Below are 16,532 nucleotides of genomic sequence, written 5' to 3' on the forward strand. Positions count from 1 at the left end.
TTTGGAACATAAATCACTTAATTTTCCAAAATTTCATGAATATATTTATTCGCTAAATTATAAAGTGTCGCCACAATTTCATGTAATAAGGTATGTCGGAATCATTAGTTAGATAGTGCAATTAAAAATAAAAAAGTAAAACGTTTTCTGTCGTAGCTACATGTCAAAGTAAATCAATACACCTGCGCATGATCTGTGTGTATATAGGACAAACTGACAGCCGTTTTAAGACTCGGCGAATGGACCAAAAATTCCCAAAAATTAGCAAAGTTCTTCAAAATTATCATTCAAAATTTGTCTTCGTCTTTATCAGTTGGAACAATTCTTGGTTTATTTTCGCCTTTTTAATACTCCTTTGTTGTTTTTTATGTAAGAAAACTATTGTTTTGAGGTTTCCTTTAATTTGAAAGGAATCCCAAAAATGACTTAGTATACCGAAACGTTGCTCCTTTATTAAAAAAGAAACTGTCATATCTATCACTTTTCAGCACAAACATGACTTCATAATTTTAAGATAACGGACAATTGGGGAAATTTAAAATTCTAATAATACAATAATTACACCGAGTCCCAAAGTATATTAAAAATTAATGTAACGTCCCGTTAAACAGTTATTAAACACATTGGAAAGTAGAAAAAAAAGAAGCTTAAGTTCCCACGAAAATAAGTAACGATAAGGGAGATTTTCTCAACCAAAAGCTCTTTTCACTGGAAGCTTAATGTTTTCCACGACGAAAAATGGCCAACATTACTGAAGATGGAAACTGCACAAGCAATATGAGTGACATAGGCAGCGCACAACCAGCTGGTATACTTCAATTTTTCTCCGCTTTGAACATTTTTCTTTCCATCACCGCATCTCTGGGCAATGCTCTGATACTTGTTGCCCTTCATAAAGTATCTTCTATTCATCCTCCGACAAAACTTTTCTTTCAATGTCTGGCAGTCACTGATCTTTGCGTTGGACTTATTGTACAGCCACTCTATGCAACCGACATTATATCTCGTATAACAAAGATGAACGTGAATATTTTGCACTATCTTACCATGGTTTTGGATGTTTCAGGGTGGATTTTGTGTGCAGTATCTGGCTTGACGTCGACTGCAGTTAGTGTGGACAGACTTCTTGCTTTGTTGTTGGGACTGAGATACAGACATGTCGTAACAATAAGGCGAGTAAGTGTGATCATAATTTGTTTTTGGTTTATTGGTGCTTCAGTTGGAGCGCTAAGGATGTGGAGAAGAGACATTGCCTTAAAGCAAGTCGCTTGTCTCATAATAACTTGCCTGGTAACTTCAATTTTCTGTTTCACAAGCATTCACTTCAAACTACGACATCAACAAGCTCAAGTACATGTTCCCCAAGGACAACCAAACGGAGGAGGGATTCCACTGAACATAGCAAGATACAAAAAGTCAGTTTCCAGCATAATATGGGTGCAGTTAGCATTAGTTGCTTGCTATGTTCCGTTTGGCATTGTTGCAGTGCTTAATGGCAGAGGAATTGAGAATTTCCTGGCTTTGTTAGCTACAGAGACTTTAGTCTATCTAAACTCTTCTCTAAACCCGATCTCGTACTGTTGGAAGATCCGAGCAGTGAAAGAGGCAGTGAAAGACACAATCAAACAGCTTGACTGTTTTTAATTAAAAACGTTACCTGTGTTTATCGTGTTGTATATAGATCGACATGATGTTGTAAAGTAAAAGTATAGTGACAAAAAGTATACAAATAGTGCAGTTACTTAAAATACTAAGCCGCCGATGAGTATGATTATTAATTTTGTGTTCTTTGGCCTGTGAACAGGTTCTCCGATCGAGGATGGGGCGAAATGAAGTAGGAAGAGAAAGGAGGCTGTTTTTTTCTCCCCGTGGCCCTTCTCGGCTCGCTTCCCTCGCCGAACGTTTTCGCTCTGTCCCACTTGGGAGCGGAAGCCTGCTCGCAGGCTATGTGTTTTTGAAATCAAGCGTTTTTTTTACTTAATCATGCAATAGTTCTTCAGCTCACTCAACATCCTCATCAATTGAGAATTTTTTCATTAAGGGAGCAATGTCACGGGAATTTCACAGATTTTCGGTCCAATCTGTTCTGAAATTAGTGGAAGGCAACCTAACTCATAAAAACATCTTTAAAAATCTTTAAGATTAAGTGGGATTATCTGTAACCATTCCCTGTGTGTTCCCAAATGTCTGCTTGAATGTCTGCTTTCGTAGTTCGTGAATTTTCAATACGGTCGACTATACTCTCTGTACGATCAGCTAAGTAGTAAGCTTATAAAAAATTGAAATCGCGATGGAAAAGCCTTATTTAATAAATTAACTAATTGTGAAGTAACCAAACGCGCGATTGCATTAAATGCTCGTGTGCAGCCAAAACAAATGCTTTTAAGGACTGTGTATTCTAGGGAGGACGAACTAACGTGTGAATTCTTATTTTCAGTGTCATTTATCATTACGATTCCAAAGATTGAAGAAAACTACAGCTCCAATGATAGAGCAGTTTTCAATTGAGTGTGTAAAACTAAAACCAAAGTAATTCTCTGGCCAATAAAAAAAGACACAGAAAATTGTGAAAAAATCAAAAAAAAAAAATGGGGGGGAAAAGGGGGGGGGGGTTTTAAAGGGGGGAATAAAAAAAAAAAAAAAAACTATCAGAATCCTAAAGCAAACTATCTACTATTAGTATATACTCAAACAGTGAATAGCGTTTTTGGTGCGCGCTGATTGGCTACTCAAACTCCAAATATCCTTAATTCACCTCCGAGCAACGCGCGTGAGAAAATTGTATTCGTTGCAGGAAAAAACTATTTAAAAATCATGCTTTAGGGTTATAGTACCTCACTGCTTTAGTATATACTAAAACAACTATTCACCTTAGTGTCGGTGGTTAGTGTTGGAAAGAGGAAAAGTTGGTGGCTAGTGGTGGATATAGCCACGGGTGACCGATACTGAGGTGAATAGTTGTTTTAGTATATACTCAGAGAGTGAGATAATATAGCCCGAAAGGATGATTTTTGAGAGAATGAGCTGGGACGTAAGGTGAACCCAGGGGGAATCCGTGGGGAAGGCGCCTTGCAACGAAACATTTGAAAAACAGAAGACTGGACGCACGCAAAATAGGGGCATGCACGGGGAAGCTCCTGACGTTACGTGCGGAAACGCAAGGGGTTACACAAGAAATACATGAAGGGAAAGCGTAGTAGAACGGACGAGAAAACACGGTGGGGAATACAAAGCCAACGCGCGCGGAAAATAGGAGGGAACTGATGAGGAAAGTTAGGCCTTGTCACGGTTTTCTACGCCATCTTGACGAGTAGGCAAAGCGGGTAGAAATTACAGCGTTTGTATGGGAATCCGACGGCAAATATCTTCTACAAAAACTGAATTCTGGATAACTTATGAATATTAGGCAAATGTTTTTATTCGCCGAGTTTAAAGGATGTAGCTGGGCTAGAATGCGTTCAGTTACGTTTTTAATTTCCCATACATTTGACTATATATTTTTCCGCAAATTGACGCGGTTCGCGGGAAAAATTATAGACAAATGTATGGGAAATTAAAAACGTAACTGAACGCTTTTTTAGCTTTTTGCTTACTTTCTCAAGATAGAAAAAATTCTCCCTGGAATTGTGCACCTTTAACGGTTAAGTACATTTAATACGCTCTCCAATTGACACTCCTCTTGACGTGTTATTGCTTTTAATTACTAAGTATGTCGAAAAGTAAATGGCGATATAACAAATTAACAATTTTAATGCTTGAGGAGTGCTCTACGAGGGTCTGCCCGGGTTGGGGCGGGGAGGGGGGAAAGGATTTTGTGACGTTTTATGGGATTTTTTTCGCTGGTTACAAGAAATACATGATGGTTTTAAAAACTCGCAAAAAAATTTTTAAAATATCATACGTTATAAAAACAAAAACCACTGAATCCTTTATTCAATCTTTACAATTCATTTCTTGTAATTTAAACAATATATATTTTCCCAAAATAATAACAGGGACGGGAGTGGCTAAAAACTTCAAAAGAAATGCTTCGTTGAATTGTACCAAGAAGAATAATTGAGTATGTATTGTGATGCATATGCAAAAATGCAGCACAAGAATGTACAAGCATGCAGAAGCGTTGTCGCTATGCGTCTTGTTTGCTAACCATTGGTCAAATCTTATTTTCCATATTCATGACCACGCAGATCCGAGGTGATTGTTTATCAGTCAGAGAAGTTCGCGGACGGGATAAGATGTGAAGCGCTCCCTTCTTTACGAGGAGAAATATTGGAGAAGAAGTGCTGACGCCGCTTGGAGGAACATAGTACCACACTGTTCAAATTCATGGTAAGCTGCTATTTCTTGGAAATTTACTTCAATTTAGAGCGCAGTATAAATTTTACGCCGGTAAATGTTGCTTCAAGTCTAAACACGTGCGCTTACTGACTAGGTTTACGTTTCTTGTCGAAGCTCTTTTAAAGCTTTTGCAAAGACTACAACTTGCAATAAGACTAAAGCTTTCAATTTTTAGCCTTTATCTCAACGAGCTAGAGTTTACCTTCTTTCATGAAAATATTTTTTTTCATCAAAGTTTGTCCAGGTCACGCACATGTAACATTTTTTAGATTTTTTTTTTTTTTTTTTTCTCTTATTAAGGCCTCGTCCACACCGACCCGGGTAAATTTGAAAACGGAGAAATTAGGAAACGCCGCGTAAAATGTTTTCCGTCCACATTTACCCGGGTAAATTTGAAAACGACACGCTTCATTGGTGAGTGTTTTTGAAAAGTCCCGTTTTCGGTTACCGAAAACGCCGTTTCAGTGTGGACGGTTGGCCTAACCGGAGGAAACAGATGCGTTTTCATATTTACCCGGGTCAGTGTGGACAATGCCTAAGACCTGGTTTCATTCCTTAAGGATATTCTCTCGATAGTTATCACACTTGGGTTTGTTTCTAACATCTTCCTAATTTCTTTTACCTTTAGATCCGCGAAATCGTGAGGAAGGCAATATCATGAAAACGGAGGAGTGAAGAATTCAAGCAGGAAAAACAGGACGCTGAAGTGAATACCATAAAGTTAAGAATATTATTTGAGAATTTAGTAACACTGGAACCTTTCCGATAAAAAAATGGCAGCAGTTTCTCGTGATAGAATTCTCGTGATAGAATTGGGCTTGAGAAATCTAAAATTGTAGGCAAATTGGAAATATGTTTTTTCGTCTGAATTATTACTTACATTTGAGAAAAATTCAAACGCGGACAAAGACAGTAGTTAATTCAAATTTTGCCATATTTATCGCAAAGGTTTTAGGATATTTTGTCTGCACATGTTTTCAGAGCCTTTTAGTTTTTGAGCGATCGGTATAGCAGTCTCACAAAACCCGTAGAAGAAAAATTATCTGTCCGAATTTGTCTTACAATTTGTAATAGTCTAATTGTCTAGTATCTATTTCACGGGTAAAAAACAGTTAACTTTCTTGATGGAATTAAAAAATTTAACGGAACTTCTTTACCATACGGTCAAATTTTAATCATTTTTGTTTGTTTTCTTTTTTTAACTGAGATTTGCAATATTCCTAAGCTCTGAAGTTGTCTGAAAACATGTGACAAGACAGTAGCAAATATTGAGCAGAGTATTTTAAGGTGGCACTGCATGCTGAAAACAAAACGTCGTATCTCATTGTAACTATTGGTTACGTGATCGTGTCAATTAAAACAATTCGTTTGGATATAATTGACTTGGAGTTTAAAATAAAAGCACGTCAGTTCTGAACATTTTATTTTGTTCCCAAAAAGCCAAAAAACAGCATATTTTTGATTACAGAGAAATGGGGAATTTCCTTGCTCAAAAATAATTAAAAAACGGTCGTGTGGATTTTGTTGCAACCATCAAACGAATGTTGTTGAAAAATTATTACAGTAAATTATTAGTATAGCAAATCTTTTTCACTTTTCTTCAACTCAAATCTTGAAACATTACAGACAAAGAAACAAAGATGGTTTGTATTAAACGAAAAATACCAAAATTACAGTCAGGAGAATATGGATTGTATTATTAATTTCCAAATCATTTTGTTCGCTGAAATTCTTTCAAGGTAATTTCTCATTCAAACTTACTTCGGTAAACCTTTTATATTTGGTACAACAGTTGATATTGATTGCAATATAAAATTTCCTTTTTGATTTTTGTTCGCTGCATCTAAAGTGCGGGGGTGGCGTACACTTACACTCGACATGCAGAGCCACCTTAAAATAACGTTGAGAGATATTGGGTTTCTGAACAGATTTTCGTATACTAAAAAACTGTACCAGCAGAATATTTCATTTACATATTTTTCGCTACGGAAAAGTTTTCAAGTGACAGTTGTTGTTTGGGAGGGAAATAAATACAGTTGAATCCCGATAACTCGAACCTTCAAGGGAAGCCGAAAAAGGTTCGAGTTATTGGGGGTAAAATAGTAAGAAATGACTTGAAGGGGAATTGAGAATGGTTCGAGTTAGCGGGAGGTTCGAGTTCTCGGGATTCAACTGTATGAATTATCGATCAGAAACCCAATATGTTCTCTTGTGAGCTTTAGTAAGGTTTTAAAGAACTGTCTGGTTTCATTTGTTTTTATCGAACTACAAATAATCCCTAGGTCTATTTGTTTCATAATTCGAAGCGCACTTTAAAATGGGACATCGCAGGGAACAGTAAGCCAGAGCTGAAATTGATCATTTTAATAAAATTTGTCATTTTTCTTTGATAAATATTATACATCAACGAAATTATCAAACGTTTTTTCATAATTTTATGAACAATTTCGGTTTGAAAAATCTGCAACTAGTACAACAAGATGGAATTTTGACACAATATTTCCATATTTAACTGTAGTTCACTGTTCATTGGCCAAAACTCTAATTCACTCAAATTTCGGCTCAATTGAAGTACATATTTTTCACAATTATCTTTTCTAAAAGTTTCAATTTACACCTTGTCGAGGACAAGAACTTTGGTAAGAACTTTGAGATATTTTAAGGTTTTATGTTGACGGAAGATTTGAAATATGTAAAGGAACAAATTTTTTTTTTGCAAAACTCGCCTCCACGTGCAAAACGTAAATGCAAATTAGATAGTGTTGAAAGGTGGGAAGGGGTCCAGTCTCTTTCTATCGTGCGCCTTCGTGTTAAAAACGGAAATATTTCTGTATTCAACTAAAATGTTCGCCTTCGTTTGTAATTGACAATCATTTTTATCCAAAATATTTACGGACGGTATTGAATAGGGATACATTTTGAAGTGTTTCTTGATAACCAGACATTAATCTTTAAAGCCTCACTGACTTTATCTGAGCTTTCGTCAAAACTAGTTTCGAAATGCTACACAGAACAAATATTGAACTTAGGAAGCGCGAAAGCTTTTGAACGAGATTTTTAATTCTGTTTTAATAACTCGAAAACATTTTTTTTTAATTGTGAAATTGCTTGCACTAAATTAAAGTCGCGCCTAAAATTTCTTTAGATTTTGGGATGATTTTTTTTTTTGCTCTGTCTTGATTCGTGATCTGTGTAGCAAACCGAAACAAATGTCTTGATATGGCTCGATTTTATTTCTTGAAGGTAACTTGGCAAGCCATAAACACAATCGAAATTGGCTAAAAATCATTCGGAAATGTTTTATTTTTTATCGGCCGAAAGCGGACGGAAGTTACGGAATTTGCTCGTGTGTTAGAAATAATATTTTTAAAATTTACGCGGACTTTTTCCTTTCACAATACTGATGGCTTGCCACTGCTATTTTCTTTAAATATATTGCATGATGATATCACGTTAAATAGTAATTCCTTGAACGACCGGCAGCTAGAAATATATTTTCAGAAATGAGACGAGCAGGTTAAAATGACTACGAATATAAAGTTTTTGCACGCTTATTTGAACATTGAGAAGGTGGGGACATTTCTGAATCGCTATAGTTAAGAGAGTTCAAAAAGTGGGGTTCAAATTACCCGGCGATATAAACTTTCGTTAATATTTCGATTTAAAAGTGTTTTCACCCTCTCAATGTTGTGTAGAAACGTTGCAGTTGTACAAATTTTAACATGCTCTTCTCATTTCTGTGAATAGATTTCTAGCTGCTCGTAGTTTTAGGGTTAACTATTCAACAAGATATCATCATAAAATACACCATCTTGTACACAAACAAGGGATTGGATTCAAAAATCGTTTCGTTTGCAAAAACTTGTATATTTGGCATCAAATTTTTTCAATCAGTTTGTTTACAAGATTGGGTATGTTGTGATTTTTTGGCGGGGAAAAAAAGGGGGACCCCTTAAATTTTTTGTCTGAAAAGTTGTCAGGGGAAACGCTGTGCAAATTTTTCCAATTTTTCCCGCCAAAAGTCTTAGTATATATAGGAGGAATTTTTTCTTCACACCTATGTAATTTACTTTAATCGAATTTCAATAAACTAATTAAAGTTTATTTGTGAACATAGCTTTTATATTATTAATTAGATATTGTTGAGATCAATAAAAGAGACAAAAGAAGACTAACACGACTTTGTTTGAGTATTGTTTATTTTATTGTGTGCATTAAATAATACTTTAAATTATTAAAGTTATTATTCCTAGCACTTAGATATTACTTTACATGAAAAAAAGAAAACTAAAAAACGGCGCATGCGTATTTTGAGCGCCCGTATTTTTCTAAGTTTTTTGGCGGGAAAATAAAAATTTGACATAGGTTACCTTGAAAGCACATTTTAAAATTCAAGACAACGTTTGCAGTAAATCATTTATTTTTGTTCAACTTATATCAACAAACTCGAAGAAGAAAAAGCTATAAGAATTTTCACTACAAAATGTACGTATCGTGTAAACAATTTTGAGCATTTCAAGACAATTTTTACTGGCTTCTTGGAAAAATCATCGAAAAATAAGTCATAAGTCAGAAACACTAGCAAATTTTTCATGAAAATATTTGCTGGTAAAATAACAACGAACACAAATTTGAGCATTACAAGACAAGGTTGAGTCTTCTTAGTAAAAAAAGCTCGCAAATACTTGATAGTGAAACTTTCGTAAATCGTGGCTAGCTAGTAAACGACTTAAGTTTTATGCTTATTTCCTCGTACAGGACTCTGTGGGCTCAAATATCTATTTTATCGACTATGGAGTAATTTGTTTTTGAAAATAAACTTTGCTGGCGATATGTTTTGTCGATAGACACTAGGTCAAAATGTTTGCTAAAAAATTGACCATGAAAACAAATTTGTGCATTTCAAGACTTTGTTTACCCTTGTGGTAAAAAAAATAGAGAAAAATGCTAAAAAATTATGACAAACAGACAATCTGATCAATCATTCTAGGAAATTTAAACCCACAGTGTCTCTCGACAGAGAAGAAACAAACTTATGGCCTACGCTAAACGTAAACAAAAAGGCTCACTACAATAATTTTGCCAGGTAAAATCAGGGCTCAATTTGAAAGTAAACAAGACAATTAGGATAACTGAATAGCCCAGCAGAAAATAGTCAAGTTACACGGCGAAAAATGTTGTTTACAGCGACTTAAACGGCGAATTACAAAACTTGAATGTAAAATTGCATAGTGTGTCTTCGTGTTTACAGTTGTATCCAAAAGAGAAATAACTTAACCGACTCAAACAGATACCAAATAACGAACAAATGAGTGTGTTTTCAAAATTTCCATATTTCTGTCGCTGGAATTTATATATCTAACAATCTGTCTTACTTTGCTCCATTGTATAGTATAGCCACCTCCAATGTATTGCCTCCAAAGTTTTGCCATTAATGCCTTGCCTCTAGACCTTTTCTTCACTGAGCTGTTTCCAGTTTGTAATGTCGTTGTTCCTTTCTCGTGTTGTCAATTTCAGAAATCCTAAAAATAAATAACAAAAATTTGATTTATTGAACATGTTTTGCGACAGACAAACATTTGGTAGCTATTAAGTTCCGTTGCTGATTCAATAAATATGTAAAAACACGTATGAAGGTGTTAACTTCGAAAATAAGAAATACCTACTCTTGACAAATTTTGCGAAAGAGATTTATTGTCGGCTGCATATGGCAGAATAACAAATTTTTGACCATTTAAATTATTCATAATAACCGCCATGATGGTTTTCACAATATAATTAACAATTATTCACCGAAGTGGAGGTAAATATCCATCACATTCACCGACACTGAGGTGAATAATTGTTTTAGTATATACCACTCTAGTTGAATAACTAGCGGACCAAAACATCACTTTCGGTAAACAAAGCGACGCGCGAAGACAGTTTGTTTCTCTTAACCTGCTCGGAAGTGAATAGCACTAGCTTGGCTAATCACCTCCGAGTTAACCAATCAGCGCGCGCGAAAAGCACCATTCATTTGTGTGGTATTAGCCTGCGTTGCAGACGAACTAAAACCTGGTATAGTCAGGACTTCGTGTCGTCCAAACAAACGGCTTTGTTTATTGCCGAGTCACTAGCCAAAACAATACAAATCTATGTGAAGCGGTGTCCGGTGCAATTACACCAAAGACAGTATGGTTAAAAGCAACATCTATATGAAAGCAAGAAATTTCCAGCTCGTACCAATATCCTGTAAACGTGCCACTTACTCCTACCCCTCATCCTTCAACACCAAGTTTGGCGGAAGGAGGGTAAGGGTGCTGTTTGTCGCTGAACAACATGTTGCGATTGGATTTGGTTTAAAGGGACTATTTATTTTACCAGATTTTCGAACTCAGAAAATTTATATTTGTGCCGCAAGAAACCTAAAAATAATAGTCCAATTTTATTTGCCTGTGGGTGACTCGGATGGAAACGGAGTTGCAATTTGAACAAGTTAGGCAAACGTTTTCAAGTTGTTTCCACGCGTCTTCGAAATATCGATATTTATAGCCGTAGCTTAATTTCTACTCGTAAATTAAGGTTACACCTTCCTCTAGATGTTCAAAGTTAATATTTATTTAGGGTTAAGTTGTCCACCACTAATTTCAGAACAGTTTAGATCAAACATCTGCACAATCCCCGTGACATAGTCCCTTTAAAGTCAGTCATTCTCGAACTGTTCTTTTTGTAACGTTAACGCTGTTTAAAATTTAATTTCACTATGCGAGCAGCCATGTCCAGCAGACAGGTTACGATAATAAAAAAAATAATCAACTAATGAATATTATCTTGATGTACCACTGAATTCTCACAACTAACATTAAAGTAATGTATGGGAATTACTTAGGAGAATTGATATTTCGATCCTGGGTAAAAATTTAGTTACCTGAGTAATCGCATGATAGCTGGCCTCGTTGGTTTCTCAGTTTAATCCTAATGTTCGTTGCTTTCCTGAAAAAATAAAAAAGATCAGAAGAAAAATTAACAACAATTTAATTCATTAACGACATTGTTTTAGCCAATACCTGAGCAGGAATTTCTAAACCCCTCTCTTTTGCAAGATCTTAAATAATAATAAATCTTTGAATAGTTAAAAATCGGAGCAGAGTTTAACGTAGACTGAAAAACCCAATGTAAAATGCTCTAGACTACCATTAGAAAAAATATATCATCTTGTTACTAAATGGTTAAGCAGGATATTTTTGGAGCATAGATGGGGCTAATGATTCGCTTTGAAGAGAATGTCAGAAGGCACTACGAGATCTACTTCGTGAACGTACAGCAAGCTAATTAAATGACCAAAAATTAAGCAGCTTTTATAGAGGTCACCAGCTCTCACATGGTTAGTTCAACAAACTCTCATGACATAAAAAAAATTGTCGAAAACAATTGGGAAATAACTTAGGGGAGAGGGAAAGGGACGTCTGTCCAAAAACGCCGAAGAGTTTGATAGAATTCGCAGTAAATATGACGATCACTTTTTGTGATTTTCTTCCACAAAATAAAAAAATTGAATTCCGCAATGATCAGAGGTTGTTTATGTCTCCCGGCCACAAATACTTAGGTGAACAAAAATTTGAAACCTGACTATTTCTGGCAATTGTACAAAGTTTACCTTAAAATAAAAGCTAAAATACGTCTTCAATATGTAACATTACTTTTGTGTGTAGTTCTCACCTTGAGAAAGACTCGAAACCCATTTGGCGAAAGTTACGCTGAATAAGTCTCCATTTTGCTTGAAGCACGTGCTTTCAAAGTTTGCTTGAAGTCAAGTTCTCGTTGCAGACATTTATGTTTCGTAACATTTCCAAACGTATGGACAATTCCAAACTGAAGCTTGAGGCATTTTGGTAGCACCAGGGGAAGCCAAAGCAAGAGTTATACAAGTTTAAATTTAAACATGGATGCTAAACCTTCGACCAGAAGAATGCAAAGTGATATTTGCATAATTTGCAATTTAAATTCTCAAACGTCTGGGACCACGCACGGTACGGTTGTTTGCAATTATCTGATTGGCTAGTCTTTTTATTGGATAATTTAACGGCGGAATGTTTAAAATTTTCTCTTCCTTTCTTGCTAGCCAGAAAACTTTTCTCGTGGAAAGTGAATTTTCGAAATAACAAAATTTATCATTCAATTTCTTACATCATTTGCAAAACAGAGTGTTTTTCTCTGTGTGGCAGCGGTTGCATGTATATCGATTTTACCACGAAACGAAATTAAATCTCTGTGAAATCAACTGAAATTAATTGTCATGAAAAAATACTTTTAAAAAGAGATCAATTATACCCTTTTATGTCCGTTTGAGTCTAAATATTTTGAAGATAATCGGTTACATTTTTTACCAGTGTATTAATTATTGTCCGATTAAAGTTATCAACAAAATAGTCATTCTTAGTTTGTAACAAACTGCATCGCATCTGAGTGGTGGATCAGAGCCACCTTAAATTTATGAAAAAATCAAATCGTGGTGAATACCACCTTTAGCTTTTTGTTGTGTTTAGATTATTTTGGGTGAGTAGCGTAAAATGCAAAATCTAGATCATTGTTAGTGTTTCTACTACAGCTATTCGCTGTTTTGTGCGGCGAATACCGGCAATAGATGGGAAACTAGACTTGCTTACAAGTCGAGCTTACAGAGCGCGAAGTGCGAGAGCGAATGCGAAGCGCGAGAGCTCGAGGGCAGAGCGCGAGCGCTCCGGGGTCTACTACCACCAAACCGAAAACGAAAAGCGAACGACTTTTAGAAAGTCTAATGGGGAAACAGCAGCTTGCAGTTACAAACAATTCTCTGCTTTCATGTTTCCATAGAAAAATAAAAAAAAATTGAAAGATATATATTATCTTCCGCAACAGGATGTTCGTTCATGAAAAGGTTAATTTAAACTAAACCGTGAAACACATTTTACATGTAATTTGCACCTTTTTGGCTGAGAAAAATTAAATATTTTAAAAAATTACGAATTCATACAGAACCAGGCGCCATTCAGTCTAAGTAAAGTCGAATAAGAGGCTCTCAATGGGGTTATTAGCAGTCAGCCGTAAAATAGTCAAAATTTTACCGTTAGGCGTAAAATTTGAAGACCTCTGAAGAATTCTAACCGTCAGCCTTAAAAATGTTAAAAGTAAAAAATTCCAGCCACTAAGATGAAGGTCTGAAGATCTCGTCAAGACTTATTTCGTCATACCTTTTACAGTGTTTAATAGCTAGAGAGCCAAACGGAAACCGGAAGCGTTAATTGTGAAAGAAGGTTTTAATGGGGAGGTGGCTTTTACGGTTAACGGTTAAAATTTTGTTTGTTTGTGTTTTTTTAACAGCTAACGGTTAATTTCTTTTCATTGCGGTTAACAGAAGTTAAAAATTAATTTCTATTGTTTTAAAAAGTGGAAAGTTAATTTCCATCATAAAAAAACGTATTTTGATTAGGTCTTAGGTCTCTTAGGGACGATGAGTGATCGACTCTGTTTTAGTTAAATTACTGAAAATTATTTTACGTTTGGCTCGCCCTCTCTATCTAACCTATGGCGAAATTTTCCGTTTAGCGAATTTTTACGAACAGTTAAAGGTCAGATCAAGTGACCTCGGGGAACTATGCCACCGGCAATTGCTGAAAAATGGTAGTCTTATGGTACAATGGTTATGCACAGTCAAATAGAATAGCTTTTTTAATGGTTTTTAGCACTTATATACTAAAACACTGCAATTCCCCCAAAACACTGCAAAAATTAGCTTGTTACATTGGGGCACATTTCCCTCAAATCTACTTTTTGCACTACCAAACCCGCGAGTAATAACCTAATTTTTTCCAGGTTAGCCTAAACAGGCTCTTACATAAATGGTAGTTAACACAAATTCAGGCTATTTATAGGCCCTTATTTTTGAAAAAAATGTGCATTGTTGCTAATAGAACTTTTAGCAATATTCAGCCAATTATTTGTATAAAATTTGCATACCAAACAAGTGTTTGTGTACATTGTATACATGAACAGCAAAGCCATGTCCAAACTTATTTTCCCCAAAGTAAACATTTTAAATCAATTTTTGAAAATAAAAACCTGTTTTCAAATTTTAGGATAAATAGGTTCTTATAAAAAATAGGGGCCTAATTTGCAAATTTTAGCCTAACAGGTTCTTAAATGTTAGGTTCTTATTCGCTGGATTTTGTATGAGTTTCTGTCATTTTACTTTTAATTCGCGGTGGTAATTATAACCTTATGTCGATCTATTCGATCTACACTATGTACCCAAGTAACGTTTTCAACACAGCAAAGCTGTCTGATTGTGTCTTTTACCGCTTCTCTCACTTCTCGGATTTTCCAACAGTATAAGAGCGGGTTTAGAGATGAGTTTAAGTAGACAAGAGTCTCTGTAGTTAGCCTAGCCACGTCACTTTTTATCCCTTTGACATCCAACACAGCCGCTACAGCAAACGGAACATAGCAGGCAACTAATGCCAACTGCACCCACAAAATGCTAGAAACTGTCTTTTTATATTTTTCTATGTTCAGTGAAATCTCTCCTCCTTGGGGAACATTGTTTTGTACTTGGGCTTGATGATGTCGTAGTTTCAGGTGGATTTTCGTGTAAGAGAAAATCGATGTTACCAGAAAAAATATCAACAAAACAGCGGCTCCCTTCAAAGCAATATCTCTTCTCCACATCCGGATACATCCACCTGAGGCACCAATTAATAAGAAACAAATTATAACCACACGAGCTCGCCTCAGTGTTACGACATGTCTGTATCTCAGTCCCAACGACAGGGCGAGAAGTCTGTCCACACTTATTGTTATCGACGTCAAGCCAGATACTCCACACAAAAGCCACCCTAAAGCACGAGTAACTTTGAAAATATCGCACAAGACATTTTCGTCCATCTTTATTAAACGAGATACAATGCTGGTTGCGTAAAGTGGCTGTACAACGAGACCAACACAAAGATCAGTGACCGCCAGACATCGAAAGAAAAGTTTCGTCGGAGGATGAATAGAAGAGATTTTATGAAGGGCAATAAAGATCAAAGCGTTTCCCAGAGAAGCGGTGATGGAAAGGAAAATGTTCAAAGCGGAAAAAAATTCAAGTATACCTGCTCTCGGTTCGGTGTTTATTTGGTTAAGTTTGTCTGCGCAGTTTCCATCTTCAGTAATGTTGGCCATTTTTTCCTTATGGTAAGAAATAAAAGCTTGCTGCGAAGAATGATTTTAGTTGAGAAAAACCGTCAGCTTACAGCTCAATAGCGCGAGCGAGGATGATTTTATATGTCGTTAATAATAATACGTCCACTTGTGTGTTTATATATAACTGTTTTCCGGGACTGTATATTTTATTGTCCCATTTGTCCATTTTCTTTTAATTATAAAGAGTCACGTTTGTGCTGAAAAGTGAGTGGTGTGTTAGTTAGGGAGAATTGCGATTGTGTTATTTTACCTAGCTGTTAGAATATGAGATAGTTGAAAACAAATTGGAAGCAAAAAACTGAAAAAATGGCATTGCTTGAGTTTTCAACCAAAAACAAAGCATTATAATAGTTTGTATTTATTTACAAGTAGATGTTGTGGCTAAACATTCGGCAATAACTGATCACAGAAATTTGCATATTCCTCCGAGACCCAATATACAAATATTCGTTTTATTTAACACTATACCTGCCAAAATAGACAAAATACTGGCGGTTTCTCATCGGATAAATGACAGCCGTCTAATATCAAAACTGCATAAGGGGGAAGTAAAAACTTGGTAAAATTTTCAGCATATTTTACGTATAATTGGACGAAGCTGTAATACGTATGCGATTATGAAACGCATTTTCATTCCGCCCTTTTGACCAAAACAAAATTGAGTTTCGTGTAACGGAATATAACTTATTATGGTTACATTTGTTGCGGAGGCGAGCGGTGGTCAAGTTGTTTATTAGCGCTCAGTCAGGCGGAGCCTATGTCTCCATGTTTATTGGTTTACGTTGCATTGTATTGGGAATACAGTAAAAACTCGCGAGTAAGAACCTAACACTGTAAGAAGCTGTCAGGCTGAAATTTGCGAATTAGAACCCATTCTTATAAGAACCTATTTAGCCTCAAATTTGGAAACAGGTTCTTATTTTCTAGAATTGATTAAAAATGTTTACTTTTGGGAAATGAGTTTGGACAAAGCATAACTGTGCATGTATATA

The 16,532-nt window shown here is 35.7% G+C and overlaps 2 protein-coding genes and 1 long non-coding RNA gene across 3 annotated transcripts; 1 reads left to right on the top strand and 2 right to left on the bottom strand.

Annotated features, from left to right (window-relative positions):
- Positions 1-647: 647 nt before the first annotated feature.
- On the top strand, positions 648-1,668 carry LOC144645538 (melanocortin receptor 4-like). The gene has a single exon (XM_078505118.1). The coding sequence runs from the start codon at positions 739-741 to the stop codon at positions 1,642-1,644; it is 906 nt and encodes a 301-aa protein (XP_078361244.1). The 5' UTR covers positions 648-738; the 3' UTR covers positions 1,645-1,668.
- A 7,221-nt stretch (positions 1,669-8,889) lies between these two features.
- On the bottom strand, positions 8,890-12,207 carry LOC144645539 (uncharacterized). Its single transcript, XR_013569304.1, has 3 exons — positions 12,040-12,207; positions 11,249-11,313; positions 8,890-9,860 (listed from the first exon to the last, which is right to left on the bottom strand). It is a non-coding gene; the product is annotated as an uncharacterized LOC144645539 (long non-coding RNA).
- Positions 12,208-14,113: 1,906 nt separating this feature from the next.
- On the bottom strand, positions 14,114-15,616 carry LOC144645540 (uncharacterized). Its single transcript, XM_078505119.1, has 2 exons — positions 15,450-15,616; positions 14,114-15,038 (listed from the first exon to the last, which is right to left on the bottom strand). The coding sequence occupies exons 1-2, from the start codon at positions 15,517-15,519 to the stop codon at positions 14,551-14,553; spliced, it is 558 nt and encodes a 185-aa protein (XP_078361245.1). The 5' UTR covers positions 15,520-15,616; the 3' UTR covers positions 14,114-14,550.
- Positions 15,617-16,532: the final 916 nt, after the last annotated feature.

This window comes from Oculina patagonica, chromosome 3 (genome assembly GCF_052425735.1).
Source record: "Oculina patagonica isolate OP01 chromosome 3, crgOcupat, whole genome shotgun sequence".
In the NCBI taxonomy this organism is placed as follows: Eukaryota; Metazoa; Cnidaria; class Anthozoa; order Scleractinia; family Oculinidae; genus Oculina; species Oculina patagonica.